This window comes from Melospiza melodia, chromosome 6 (genome assembly GCF_035770615.1).
Source record: "Melospiza melodia melodia isolate bMelMel2 chromosome 6, bMelMel2.pri, whole genome shotgun sequence".
Classification (NCBI taxonomy): domain Eukaryota; kingdom Metazoa; phylum Chordata; class Aves; order Passeriformes; family Passerellidae; genus Melospiza; species Melospiza melodia.
The window spans coordinates 75,463,527-75,478,943 of record NC_086199.1 but is presented as its reverse complement, the minus strand read 5'-3'; the positions used below and the strand labels follow the sequence as shown (position 1 = coordinate 75,478,943).

General features: G+C 44.2%; 1 protein-coding gene across 5 annotated transcripts in view; it reads right to left on the bottom strand.

Annotated features, from left to right (window-relative positions):
• Positions 1–15,417, bottom strand: part of ACTN1 (actinin alpha 1) — an 85,613-nt gene that overhangs the window by 17,769 nt on the left and 52,427 nt on the right. For 3 of the 5 annotated variants that reach the window (XM_063159283.1, XM_063159278.1, XM_063159280.1), the window contains exons 5-8: positions 14,947–15,034; positions 13,987–14,065; positions 8,065–8,146; positions 6,352–6,437 (exon numbers count right to left, since the gene is read on the bottom strand). In XM_063159283.1, coding sequence (XP_063015353.1) covers positions 6,352–6,437; positions 8,065–8,146; positions 13,987–14,065; positions 14,947–15,034 — 335 coding nt within the window. Of the gene's footprint in view, positions 1–4,941; positions 5,028–6,351; positions 6,438–8,064; positions 8,147–13,986; positions 14,066–14,946; positions 15,035–15,417 lie in introns of all 5 variants that reach the window. The other 2 variants (XM_063159279.1, XM_063159282.1) reach the window with 1 other exon arrangement.

Genomic DNA, 15,417 nt, shown 5'->3' with positions numbered 1-15,417 from the left:
TCTCAACCTATCTGTACTTTGAGACATCTGTCCTGACCTCTCTGCTTTCCACTTGGCCTTCTACAGTGATTTGGTTTTTCCCTTCTACAATGATTTGGTTATTCCCTTCTTCAGAGGTTCTCAGCTGTACTGATTCTACCCTATATGTTGTGGGACAACCAATGTTTCTATGCTTTTTCTGGAGCTGCTTCTGTAAGAGGGCCTTGTTGTTTGCTTACTACCCTGGCTACCTCTTCACAAAGACAGGCAGAGTTTCTGCTGCCATCTCCACATTCTGAGCTGGAACAGCAGCAACAGAGTAATGTCAAGCTGATGAGACTGTCTCCATACTTTTACCCCAGGAAAGAACTACCCAAACAGAGTTAAGCCACACCCTAGACTTACGAGAAAACTCCTAATTTTGTTTGGAAGATAAAATGGTAGATACTCCACTTAATCTTAAATTCTGCCCAGCAGAACTGTCTTCCAGTTTTCACTATATTTCTGGCACTGATTACAGGGCCACCTCCATGGTGAAGTGTACACCTACCATATATTCAGAGTCTTATGATCCAGCTGAGAAGAGGATTTCTTTTCCCCCCACTTTTCTGGGTGATCTTTCTGCTTACTCTTCCAAAAAAAGTCTCACAATAAAAAAATATCCTACTGCTACTATTTAGGTTTGGAGTTTTTTTCTTTCCTTCTTTCTCTCCACTGTGAGACCAAAACCTGGTTCTCTGCAGGGAGCTCAACGTGTCAGAAAACGAATTTGGAAAGTAAGGATCAGAAAAATCCCTGCTATGAACTCAGAAGCAGTGTCTGGCATGGGGGACACAAAAGCAGGCTGATCCTTGCACAGAATGTATCTGGGGGTCATCAGCTTCCTTCATCATTACCCATGGTGTGTGCCATGCCACAAAGCCTGAGGAGATGCTATGAACGCTGTGTCCTGCCTCAAAACTACATTTAGAACTGATGCCAAAATAAGTTTTGCTGAGTTTATAGCTGGTACATTTCAACCTTTTTCTATTTTTAAAAGACCTTTTATTATCTGTTTATTCAATCTTCAAGGACATTTGAGAAAAAAACTCTAAATTTTGCAGCTGATGTGAAGCAGCAAGAATAGCAATAAAGTCATAGGCTACACAGTGATGTATGGATTGCTAAGGTCCCAGGGGACACGGCAATCTTATCCATTTGTAGAATGAAACGGAGCTGTTAAAACATCTATTCAGTCATCTGCCCCTTCACTAAAGTGGACCAGCTATGAGTTACACAGATTATCAGCTAATTTAAAACACATCAGAGAGACCTGTACAGAAAAAGGAGCAGTTTCACTTAAAAAGAAACCTGCAAAAAGTGCAAACAATGGTTACATTTAAGAGAGCTTGTACTTTGACCTATTTTTAACTAAAGTTTGTACTCTAATGGAGTGGTTTCTGATATTCAGAGAAAACTATAGACATGGGACCAAATAGTATGGCAAAAAGACATTGCTAGAGCCCTACCATGATATGTCTAGTGACTGCAGGGAACTGGCAGTACCTAATGTTTATCTCAATCACTCCAGGAGAGGTATTCATTTAACTTTCTTATTTTTATACCCCATGAGCTCACTGCAGCAGCAGCCAGCTGTGCAGGCAGGATCCCCTTCCACTGAGGCATATTTACATGTATCTGATGATAGACTTTCTCCAGCTGCCCAAGTTTAAATATGTGTGTGTATATATGTGTGTTGAGCAACTGTCCAAACAAAAAGATCCCAAGAATGTCAGCAGTTACGACATTATTTGTGTTATCCTAATGGCAGGAGTGTAGAGGCTTTCTTTACCAGTACTTGCCTCGGAACTGCTACTGCTCCAGGCAATAGTGTGCTGCTGCTGCTGCAGCCACAGGAAAGGCTCTTGGTGGCCACAGTCACCATTAATAGCACAAGCAACACGTTACACTGTGCTCTGAGCACGCTAGGACAAAAGGATGCCAGAGCTTTCAGGCAACCTTCACAATACCCTCCACACTACTGCTAATGAGCTGATCCACAGTGATGGCAACCTCAAAACTAAAGTGAAACACTTTCAGGTAAAAGAAGAGTGGCACACCAAGATGTTTACATGAGGCCAAGGCAGCTCCCCCTACACCTTCATTAGTTCAGTGGAAAAAGCTGTTTTGGCTTTTTCCCCACACTGCTAAAGGCAACAATGCATTTAGGATGTTCATGCTACCTCCAAAAAAGCCAAGATGCCCACAAGGCACAGGGCTGCACTGAGAAGATGCAGAATCCTGGGCTCTGGAAGCTGCACACCTGTATTCTCAGAGAACCTGTGTGAGCTCAGTGCTGACACACTGTACTGCTTGCACTCAGAGTCTTGGGGAGGGCAAGCTCATTTTGCTCGATACCACGCTGCTGTGTCGATGCACACGCTGTCCGGTGGAATCAAAATGAAAAACTGAATGGCAGCAATTTATCTGACTTTTGTCTTTTCTGTGCTTCTCAACCATAACTTGAACTGCTGAGGATAGGTGTGGAGTTTGCAGTCTCTCTAGTTCATGGATCCAAGTCTTTCTGCTGAGGAGGACCATGAAGGAAGGCATTCCCACAGTGCACTATGTAGGGATGCCTGCCTGTTGCTGTCCTCTAGCCTCAGGGGAAGATGCCTGGCTGCTGCTGTTGTCCTCTGGCCTCAGAGGACCACTCCAAAATACTATACACCAAACACAATCTCTTAATAAAACAGTAAAACATTAGTTAGAAATTGCCACACGTTTACAAAATATTAAGCCAACCAGTAGTCGCATGCATTTAGTGTGAAAGTCAGAAGCAGTTAGAAAACAAGCAAACCAACCAAAGCAAGTATACCTACAAATATATATATTTAAAAAAAGGCATAGAGAAAAAGCAGCCATCTACATACACAAGTCAGGCTGGGGACCCTGTACCTTCAAAGGCTCAGGATAAGAGAATGAAAGAAGCAGAAAGCAGTTCATGGGACTCTCCCTTCAGGCCTGGTGGCAGTAATGAAAAATCTGGATGAAAAATTGAGCGATACCACAGTAAGTCATCTAACCCTGCATGAGGTGGCAACACAGTAACATCTGGGCAGGGGCTTGTACTCAGCAATCACTTTGCATTTGCCTGCGGGTTTGAATCTATGTCACTTAGCAGCTGGCTAATTTATGACTAGGGCAGCTCCAAAAAGGAGCTGTGCCCCTCCTGCCAGGGCACAGTTGAGTTGCTGGCCCATTAGGACTGCTAAAAAATGAATAATGTATTAAATCTTCACTGTAAGCCTGTTGGACTACGTGAGATTGAAATGTTAACACTAAGAAACTTCGTGTGTAGTTTTTGCCCCAGCTATGTGGCTCAGGTCCTGAGGCAAGCAGAAGACTGTTTTCAGTGATCCCAGCACACTGAGCATCCACATAAATTGCTGATCAGAGCATGGAACCTGCTGAACAGGTTTCCAACTCATGGAATAGGTGCAGAGAGAAAAGGAAGAGATTGGTAAGTGGAATGGCTGTTTCTGCAGCAGGCTACAACTCTCATATTGTGGTTTGATGTTTCCTCATCTGGAGCTCCTCAGGTTAAGCAGACTGCATGGAGCAGTCCCTCAGGGGCACCTGGCAAAAATCAGGCCTTTTCATGAGACTGGCATGATTTCTGAAACTACAGTCTTCCTGGGCAAGAATCAGCTGGCTGGAGCTTGCAGACTGGTCTTGAGTGTTTTGAACAAAAACCACAGGATCCTAGCGGAAAAGTCATGACTACACCAATTATGCCAAATGGGCAAGTCTGCTGCACTGCCGTGGGACACATTCCCAGCTCTTTGGAAACAAGACAGTATCATGTAATTTATGTGAAACTGGGCGAAGAACAAAAAGCTTGAACTAAAGAGCTGCTCCCTGGAAACTACTGCTTGCATTTACCCTCTGAAAGCCAGCATCAGCATGGAAACTGAATCAATGTTGGGACCATCAGCACTGCTTTGAACAAAAGAGATGGAATCTTTCTGGAGTCAGATTAGCCCTCAAGCTGGGCAACACAAAGACTGTGTTTCAAATAGAAAAGGCCTGTCTGTAACATGAAGAACATAGTCTTGAATTTTGGATTTTACTGATCTAAAGTCTCCTATTTGAAATTAGCAGTAATCTTGTGGAAGGGCCACAGCCCAGGCAGGTAATGACATGGGAGAAAAGAATTGACCTTTTTCCTTCATTCAAAGGACTGCTGGGAAATTGCTTCCCCAAAAGTGATCTGCAACTGTTTAGTTCCAAACATCCTGATGTCAGGCAAAGGGACTTTGGAGTAAAGACGAATCAGAGGAAGAAGGAAGGCCTGAAGCTATGGAAATGGGCAAGGCAGAGGAAAGATAAAAAGACATATAGGTGGTTTGGGAAACAGGAGAATTACAAGGGAGAAACAAGGAATGGAAGTGAATTTGGGAAAGCTGAAGGCCTGGTAAAAATGAACTTCGTGGCTGGAGCACAAAAGTGCTATGTAACCAGCTCACGGATGATTCAGCCTAGGAAAACCACTGATCTAGTGGAGTGTGGAAGGCAGGATGGCAGCCCAAGAGGGACAGGCTGTGATTTCCTGGAGTGGGCAGATTTGACTGTGGTAGTTCTGGAGGTGCACTGCCTGGTCAGGACAATGCCCACTAATTACTGAAAGGGTACTGCCTCTGTCAGAGCAAACATCCACTCATCTTCCAATGCCAGCTTTACCTAATGCTTTCTCCTCTGCTGTGCTGTGAGACAGGAGGGAAGGAGCAGCTCAAGTGTGTCCAAAAGGACATTTACATCACTTCTCCAGCAAGATTACAGATGGCATATCCAAAAGCATCACTGGATGCACTGGCTGCCCTGCAGACGCCCTGGGGCCAACGGGGGTCTGGCATTCCTCACTGGAGAGGACAGGTGGGCAGGGCGGGGTGAAGGGAGGGGTTGTTAGCAGTAAAGTCTCACCTTCTGTGCCCCTGAGAAGGCGTGGTAGTAACATGAGACATAGGTCATTATGGCCTTCTCATCCGGCCTTAGCGTGCCTATAATATCTGTGCAGAGAAGGAAAAGAGGTTGAAAGGATAAAGTAAGAAGCAGCACATAGGATAAAACAAAACAATCATGGGTGGCGTGAGAGAAGGGGAGAAAACTTCTCATCATGCATTGCAGGACAGGCCAAACAGATTTCCATGCGGAGAGCTGGGAACTCGGACCAGAAGGTGGCTAGCAGTGTTGGCTTGTGGCTCAAAGCGGCACCCCTCCCTACCCCCCAATCCAGGGGGCTCCTGAGATGAGGAGCTGGGCTCTGCACCTTCACAGCTGCGGTCTGGGGGCCCGGCCCAAGGATGCAAACAAGCTGTTTGGAGATCTGAACGCCCGCGCTCGAGGCCCTTCATACGCCAAGGAGCTGGAGATCAGAGCCTTCCCACGCAGTGCACTTCCTACACAGGAGCTGCTCTGCTGCAACGTGCACTGCCTGTTCCTACGGCACTCGAGTACAGGAGGCTGCTTGGTTTTGGCAAGAGATGTGTACAAGGTTTCACCTACAAAATGTTTTCCTTAAGTGACTCCATTATCAACAGGAAAATGGCTAAGCCAGAAGTAGCGAGGACTCGACTGCCTGGTTTCCAACATGGATGAGAAAGGAGGGGGGAAAAAAGGAAACAAATGAACAAAAACAGGCATCTCTGTCATGATAAGCAATGCTCTGTTTACAAAACCACCGTGGATGTACTTGTTAGACCTGCTTTATAAGCCCCAGGTGAACTGGGGCTGAATTTGTGGCACAATTTGAGAAAGCAGCAAGTTCAGACCTTAAAGCAAGGGTGCTGGAACCTGCAGCATACATAAGGCAAAGCTTTGGCCATTCATTAAACCCTTCATAAAACCTCAGTCAGCTCTGTTTCTCCATCTTTGGAAAAGACAAAAAAAAAAGTGAATAGGTATCTGTGTAATTTCCCATGGGGGGAGGCTGCAGTTTCCTGCTGGGCAGAGCATCTATGTGGTGGTCTTTACTTTTTGTAAGACCAAGCATCCTAGCTCAGATTTACCAGGATCAAGAAGTCCAGGACAGCAGTTCATAAGGCAAATGGAGAAGGCAGAGCTCCCCACTCCCTTAAATTTGCATGTGTGCCAAAGTGTGGCATACCTAAGTGCCACTGGAAGTACTGCTGACTAGAGGGAAATGGGATTCCTGGCTTCCTTGCCCCGTGTATTGTATTTGGGGCACCACTTTGAACCAACAGCCAACTCTACCACGAACATAATAATAAAGATGCCCGTAGCTAGAGAGGAGAGAGAGAAAGAAAAAAAGGTTTGGACATTAGCAACGGCAGCAGGTGTGCTCTGTGGAGGGAGCTTGGGATCCTGCGATACCTTCTGGGCTCCTGAGAAGGCGTGGTAGAAGCTAGAAACATAGGTCATGATGGCCTTCTCGTCAGGACGGGCAGTTCCAACAATGTCTGTCAAAAAAAACCTCACATTAAGAGCATGATCAACTGATGGGAGGAAAGCAGAGGAGGAGCAGAACCACAAGTGTTCGGGAGGCCTGCTGCGGCGCGGGCGTGTCACAGCGATTCCACAGCGCTTCCCCGGGAGATGTGTGTGTCTCAGAACCCAGGATCACCCTTCTGGTTCCCCTCCCTCATCATACAATCTCCTCCAGAGTCTGGCCAGGCTAAGGCAGCCATACATCAGCACGTTTTGTGTCACAGCACTTCCCTGTGCTGAGAACATTACTGTGATTGGTGGATTGAATCAACCCAAACTGGCATCAGGCTGACATGACTTTTATAGACATATTACATTGCAATTCCTCCGTGCAGTTCTCTTCTTCTGGAAAGATACTTTCTCCCTTCTTTTCCATTCCCTCCTCCATTTCAACACAATGATGGCTTGAATTTCAAAAGGCCCTTTCATTAGTTTCAGTGGAAACTCAACACCTCCAGAGATCAGAATTAATGGTGTGGAGGAATGCACATTAGCTTGACTCCATGAGGGAGGAGAGAGATCAGTAAGGAGCAATGAGAACTCCTGCCAGGGGCCCTCTTCATCACTGCTACTTTTGCTAAGATCTGAAGCTAGATCTGCTTATTTTAGAGGTATCTGTATTTCCTAAGGAATGGCAGGAAACGTTTGAATTTACTGGAAACCTCAGGGTTTTTTTTAACCTCAGCATAATGAATGCAGGGAAAGCAAAACTCATCTCTGGGGACGGGAAATACCTCCTAGGAATATGAACATCCTAGTTACTAAAATACAGGTTCACTGGGTTTGGCTGTCCTATTCCCACCTTTCCTCTTTGCTCCTCTCACTCCTTGATCTAACAAAAACATTTAACTGCTTCCCCCGTCCAACTCTAGTCTGAAATACAGCTTCTACCATTGAAGCCTGCTGGCTTTAGGCAAACAGCCAACAACCAGAGAACTATTTCAGGCTGTTGTTTGCACTCCAGAGTTACAGTCTTCAAAATCTGTTGCCAAGCTGGTCCTGACAAGACTCTGAAAAGTAATCCTGGCTGTCCCAGTGGCCTCAGGGATGCAGTTGTAATCAGCACCAAAAGCATCTCTGAGCAACACAGAATTCTGTCTTGGTCTCCAGACCCAGTCAGTGAAGAATCTTCATGCCAAACACTTCTGAGTAGTCAAGAAAAAGCAGTCTATAATAATGATAATAATATCATGCCCTCAGAAGGAAAAATACCAGCAATGTCAGAAAGACCACAGGAAAAAAAACCCCTGGAGCAAAAGGAACACGGGCCTACATCATCCACTAAATCAGTATTTGGCCTGATAATTAAAAGGGAACACTTCAGTCAGCAGATGACAGGTGTTAGTCATCTCTGCCTTGTGTGTCAACCCCAAGCTAAGATCTCCACGCTAGACTCAAAAGACTGAAGGACAGAGGAGGAAGAGGGAAGCAGAATATGTGACTCATTATTCCATTTTAACTTTTTCCCTATACATTTACTACACAGTCAAGCAGGGAACATTCCGAGGTTACTGGAATCTTGTACAAAAGGACTCCACCTAGAAGAAGTGGAAAATTTCTTGAGAAAACCAAGTTAAAAGCTGTTGGAGTGTACTTTACCTTCTGCATCCAGCATCTTCGGAATATCCAGATATTTCTCAGCCACGTCAAAAGCTGTGTTTAGATTAGTGAGAGGATCATCCTGGGAAAGACACAGAGGAAAAGCGTCAGCAGCAACTTTTAACAAGGTACACAGCATTTCTCTCAGAAAGAGCTTTGGTTCAGGTAACTGTGCTTGCCAGGCAAAAATTGTGTGTGAAGCCTCATGCAGCAGAATGAAACAATTGGCTTCCTTTTGAAAGAAGAGCCTGGAGACTCTTGGTATGATAATCAACATACATTCTATGCACTTGCAAAAAAAAAAAAATAAAGGAATAATGCATTTTGTCTTGAACCTAGTTATAAGTAATGTTAGCTTCACATCAAACTGATAGTAAATGATGAGACCACATCTCACATTTACATCTCATGCTTATATTGGGTTTGCAAGTTCCATTTTAAAGAACTGCAGAGCTGTGTATCTGTTAGAACATCTAAGCAATACTAAAATAGTAACAACATCTGCAACGGGTGCTGTCCTTAGCTAGTGTACAGTTTGTTGAACACTAGTTGAGTGGGAGGAAGAGAAATGTTCCAACAAATTGCTACAGAATAAATACATATAAAAGTACCCATTTTGCCTTGAGTATGGCTTTTCCCTCTGCATGTCTTGTAATTTCCCTAGTACATTTCTATTCCTTTCTATAGAAACCTTCTGCAGATTTTAAAGTGCAGAAACATGAAAAACAAATGTAATTGAAAATGAAAGACTCTGAAAATTGTGTCCAGCATTCAAACATAATAATCAGCAACAAGACACTTGACAACCTGTGTAAGATTCTCATAGCAACTTGTTCCTATATTCCTGCATAACCATGACACTTCATTATTCTGAAGGATCAATCCACTTCATAGGTGACAAATGACATTTGCTTTATCAGTTTCTGCTGTTGAGACATGTGGCTTCTACTGGATGAAAGGTTGTGCATAAACTGCTAGGGTTCACCCACCTTGTTTGGTGTCTTTTGGGAGGGAGGAAAGATGGGGTGCTACTCTCCCTATTGTCATTTGTGCTGTTCCCACTGAGACCCACACCAAAAACCAGGAAAAAGGTAGTAAAATTATTTCACCTTCTTTCTAGAGCAGCACCCATGTTCTGTTTATTTTCTATCTGAACCATGTGCCTTTGCTTATTGCACTGACTTGGAAGATGAAGCTGTGCCTCAACTCTAATCAACAGGCAGCTTCCTTTGAACACACCCAGCAGGAAAGATGAAGCTGGGTAGGCTTGGGCAGACAGGGTAAGGGCATGAATAAAACTTCCTTTATGGCACTGGTCATTATGTAGCCCTCAGATTACAGCCTCCATGAACTAGGAAACTGAGCTGCTCTGAAAAGCAGTTTCCTGCAGCATTTCCCTAGGAATCAAGCACGTATTAGGCTGGTGTCCAACATCAGCAACATATTCCTTTGGGTGAATGTCTCTCTCAGACCATGTTTCACCTATCAAAGTAAATCACACAGAAAGGCCACTAAAACAGACAGTTATCTGTATTAAATCCACTGGAACAAGTCAATATTAAGCAAGGTAATGTTGCACAGGCATTCTGTGATGAAGCCAGCAGCTGTCACAGTAGGACATAGTGTCAAATCCTACACTCCTATAGAATGGTGACTACATCAGATATATCTACATCCATCTCTTCAGAGCTGAGCAGTGGATTTTTACTATTCTCCAGCTACAAGGAACCATCCCATGCCATGGAATTAGAGGAACCACTTCAATTCCAACCTAATTGTCTTTTGTGCTTGGTGTGGGGAAGCCTCTGTGAACCCACAGCATAAGCAAAAGCCTTATCTGAGGAGGTGAGACTAGGTGGTATATAACCTACTTTGTTCACTGAGTGTAGACACGGCCCTAGCTTCATTTAGAGAGAAAAAAAAATAACAGATTTTCTTTCATTCAAGTGCAGGAGCATGCAGAAATGCAAAGTGGCAGCTCCCCTGCCAGTCTTCCCCTAGTGCATATGCCTTTTTCTATTTCTGTAGAAATGTCATCACTGTGTAGCAAATTTGACCCCGTGCTGACCGTGACCATCAGGGTTATTAACACCCTGACAGAGTGTTTAGTATTAACACAAACCCCTCCTTAGCACAGATCCATCTGAACAAGCTGCATGAAGATCTGCCAGCCTCTCCTGGAGGAAAAGGAGGAGCAAATCTCTCCCTGCAGATAGCTTTCCTATCAATCTGAAAGTAACAACACCAGGAGCATTCTTGCCAAAGGTCAAAAAGAAATTTTTGGCTGAAAGCTGGGAGAGGTTTCCTGATGGGAAAACTTACTGAGCTTGGGCAGTCCCAAAGGAAGGGCTGGAATCTTTAACGTGTGAGAAACTGGAGACTCACCTAGATAAAGCCAGCAGATTTCAACTTCAAATGCAGAAAGATGTGTGATCACAATATCTCTTAGGGAATGAAACTGAAGATAGCACTACTGAAAGCAAGCTACTTAAGTCCAAGACTAGCTTGGAGATGAGCAGAGAGCTACACGTGGAAAACCTTCACCCCTCAAGAGCAGTGGAGCAGCTCATCCCAACAATGACACTTCTTTGTGCATGAGCTGGGGTTCCCTGGGGCTCTTCCAAGACTAGGGCCCCAAGCCCTATGAAATTCCTCTCAATTCCACCACTTTCAGTTCCATCCTACTGTACACCAGCTAATCATTATTTCAAATCACCTGTTTCAGCTGATGCCCACGAAAAGGGGCAAGGTAATAAAGACTGGCCAGGCAGCTCCAAGCCTCACACTGAAGCACCACAGCCGCAGGGACACTTTAGGGACCCAAACACAGGAGATCAAACAAAAGACAAGCCACCTGTCCCCTGATTCCTTCCACAGCTGAAACACACACCCAGAAGAGCACTGACCCAGATGAGGCTCTGGAGGTGTCTTGGTTGCAATTCCATTTACATGAACATAGCAGTGGCAGAGGCATGAAAAGGAACAATAACTTGCCAGACTCTAGCTGAGCTAGCCACAAGGAAATCTATAGCTTCACCATGGAGGAGGTATTTTGTTTTAGTGGTGGCAGACAGCAAACCTGCCCTAGACAGACGCCAACCTGGCTCATTCTCTGCTTTTGCTGACTAAAGATTATCAAAGCTCTTCATCTTTCAACCCTAATTCATGCAGGGACTCCTCTCTTCCTCCAGCTATTTCCAAGTCCTTGCAGCACACAAGGTTGCCAAGGCAATTATAGCAATGTAACATAAAAAACATTATCTATTAACTAGCAATCAGGAAAGGAGATGGAGGGGAAGGAAAATTCAGAGAGAGCAAGCACTTATTATATCTGCCAGAACTGAAGACACTGGGAAAGAAATCCAAAATTCATGTTTTTAGAAATATCTGCATATAACACAGCAGTACACAGACCACAGTCCTATAATATTGTGGTATATGAGGGGGTGTCAGAGCCAGCAGTCAATCACTGTCAACACTGACAGAAGTATCTTAGATATAGCTCACAGCTGAGCTACAGTGAAGGTAAAAGGAGGAAGGGAAACCCCATCCTCTGCATACCTCTCACTTGCAGACCACCAGCTGAATCCCAAGACCTTATCCACAGTGAGCTGAACAACAGCAGACAGATCTGCGCTAAATAGAAACTATCTAACCAATTAGCTGGGATGTCAGGCTATCACCAACACCAAGCTGGACTTGTCCCTGTTGTTTTGAGGCCTAGACTATACAAATAACTTCAGCTAGGCAGTGCCTGTATGCAGAAAAGAATTGTGCTTATTCCTAATATAGCTAGAATAGGAAAAATAGCCAGGAACAAACTCAATACAAAAGAGTGCTGACAAAAGAAGTTGCTAAATTTTGGGAAAACATGTGGCTATACACTGGCTGGCTACCTTTTGCAAGTGCACACTGCCAATGCAGGCCTGTAGCCTAGACACAGCCCCAGTGACAGAGCAGAAAACACAAGCTGCAGAAGAATGCTGCCCAAACAAGAAGTACAGTGCAGAACTCTGGGCAGCTTGGACTGATTTCACCTCTTTATCTCACAGATTTCTGTGTATGTGTATACACAGAAACACACACAGCATTGCCAAAGGCACACACAACTGAGATGCCACCAACTGCTCCCTAGAGCTGGAAGAGAACTTGAGGTGGATCTCTAACCTACTATCCACTGCAATGGCTGTCTCTCAGCAGCCTCCTCTGTGTTTATATATACCTCAATTGGTTTCAAATATCTAGCATAAAAAAGGTTACCTTCCCTTCAGCACACATCAACTGCCATAGCTAAGGACTAGGCTCTTAAGTTCCTCCCAGCTATTTGCTCAAGATTTCAGCTGTTGTAGAGTTCTCCAACATACATTTAATCTCACCTCTTTAGAGTAACTGAGGCAGAACAACAATAAAAATGATACAGAGAGTGTGAGAAGACTTCAGAAGGTCGGAGGGAACCAGTTGAAGGATGGGATCAAAAGCAATCAGAGATCAAAAGATGTTGGTTCCATTTAACCTTACTCCAAAAGTAAAAATCCCCTCTCATGTACATGGAATTTGGCTAGAACAATCACGCTATTTTTCACCCTAAAAAGCCTGCAGTCAATATCAACAAATAACTCACTTTCCTTCACTCTGTTTTTGCTTGGCTTTGGCTTAGGGCTTTGTTGGTAACAGAGTGCTCTGCAGCATTTACCTGCCTGGGTTTGTCAGGCACACACACATTGCTTAGCTGCATTATTTTCCCAACATTAGGCACGGAAATGTTACTCTAATAATCCCTTTTCTTCTTGCTGCTGTTTGTGTAAACGGGTACAGTCTTCCCCCTGTGCTGACTCCAGACACTAAAACTGATCAGAAAAACTGATTGCTCTGGAAGACAGTAAAGATCTAAAAGGTTATTGAAAAGCAGATCAGGCATTGTACAATTTATGGCCTCTGGGATGCTAATTTGATTAGGTCATTTATATTTTGCTCATTTGCATGGTGATCCAGGAGCCCAGGTCTGCTGGTCATGGGCTTCAATGTTCATTTCCCTAGCTAACACCAAGCACACATGCACTTAAAAACACACAGTCCAGCAGGAGACCTGATGGACAAGCTTTTTGTGTTAGCCCCAGCAATGGTACACAAATTATGCTCTTGGTGACATTTCATTATGCTCTAGGTGACATGAGCACAGATACAATGAAAGTGGATCTCAGCAGACTGCAGGAATGCCACTAGGACAAGAACCCAGTTTGATCTTCTATTGCACTGCTGGGTCAAGACACTGGGAGCAGCATAAACCACTAAGTGGTTACTGCAATCATCCATTCAGCAATCTTGTCTCCAAACCACACAGGGAGTAAAATTTGGAGCAGCTTGGTATCACGCTACCAGAAAAAGTATTTAAGTAAAATTGAGTTTTCTGACAAATGCTTTTTTGGCACCTGATACCTACATGCTAGGAGAAGCCCAGAAGCACTGCAGACGACTCAGTGCTAAGCTGGAAGCATGTGACAAGTGTCCAGTGAGGGCACACAAACCCCTCAAAGAGCATTTTGAACACCAGAAAACTGGTTTCTATCCAGCTCTCCACAGAAATGTTAAGCCAGATTTGACTCACTAGTCTGTGACATTAGCACAGAACTATTCTCACATTTGGTGTTACAGAGTTTGCCAGCTTTTGCTCATCAGCTGGGACTGGGGCACGTGTGCCTCATACCAGGCAGTCTGAAAGCAGGGAATCAAGCAGGAAGCTCATTAAGTTCACGCTTCACCAAGAAGCCTGAATGTACTGATTCACCCCTCCTTCCTTCCCCCCCAGTCCTGCAACTGCCAGCTTGTGCTGAAGTTCTCCAATTATGTGTATCAAGCTAATTCTTTTCCTTCTTTACTTCTCAGGTGCCAAGCATCTGCTCTGATAGACAAATGGATTTGTACCTTTCGTAGCTTGCCGTAGTCGATGAGCTCTGGACGGTGTCTATGAATTAAAGCACAGAAACCAAGGCCATCCTTCCAACTATGAGAGAAACACAAGAGAGAACAATGAACATTGCTCGGCCATGGAGACACACAGTGGTGAGCATGAGGGAAGGCACCAAGGCAGTGAGACAACTAATTCTGGTTTAGTTTCCAACTAAGAGTGCTTCTGTTAAGTGCTGGGAATGAGACTGCAATGAAGATTCCTTTCAACCCCTATAAAAATCCATTGTGATTACAACTTGCCCATTGAGTTGGGACCTCATTTTTTGCAGTTCTCTGTGCTGAACCCTCTGTGCATGTCCCATGCAGCACACGAGCTTGAGATTGAAAAAAGGTGTAGACCCAAGCCATAAAGGAGGAACAAGGACATTCCTTAGGGAAAAGGCAGATGTCCCCAGCCAGCTGCACTGATGGCAGTTAAGCTTAGAAGTGCTTTACTTTGTATGGATCATACAAGGCTCCAAGATGTGCTGGAGAAAACACTATTATGTAGAATCTTCACTGGAACATCTGCTAGCTTGGAAATATGAAAAGCAGAGCAAGAGAACCTCTTCTTCCTTCCCAGCTCTGCCATACTACAAAAGTCAGGAGGCAGTCCTTTTGTCATGGCTGCTAAAGCATTCTGAGTTTTCACAGAGCAAAAGCTCTCTTGCTTAGCCCATGCCACAAATGCTGCTCTTGGAGGACTTAATGCCCTGAAGAATTTTATGAAAGGAGCAACTGTAACCTGAATGAGGTACTTGGATCCTCTTAGAACCTCTGCCTCCAGCTTCCTAGGCATCTCTCTGGACCACACTGTTATCTGTGTAATGTGCACGTGCATTGCCATGGGAAGTCTGCCAGGAATATTGTTGAACATACTGAGAGACATAGGAAAATAACACAGATTGTAAAACTAAGTTCTTGCCTGTAACTCACCTGATATGGAAGTTCTGGATGTTTACATTTTTGTAGGGGGCTGTCTTCCTCTGACACCATAACAAAAGTCCTTCTTTAGCAGATGTTTCTAGGGAAAGAAAGAAAAAAAGAAAACACATCAATTAACTGATTTTCTTAGAAAACAGAAGTCTCTGGAGCATATGCTAGAAAGCTATCACCAAATCCTCTTTGGTAGAGACTGCACTAAATTGTGCTTTATTAAATTTCACTTGTCAGAGAATTTCTTGTTTGGTAAAGTCTACTAGGATGGTTTTGTTACTATTATCTTCTTAATGAAGTTCAGTAATAAGGAGATAGCTTGTTGGAACTGGAGAGCCTTGTAGGACTCTTAAGTGATAAGTTTATTTTCAGGCTCAGTCATCCTTTTGAGCTACCCTTGAAATCTCTTGTAGGAGAAGCATCTGAAAAACTCATCTCAGTGTGCTTGAGCTTGGCCATAAATGTTCATGA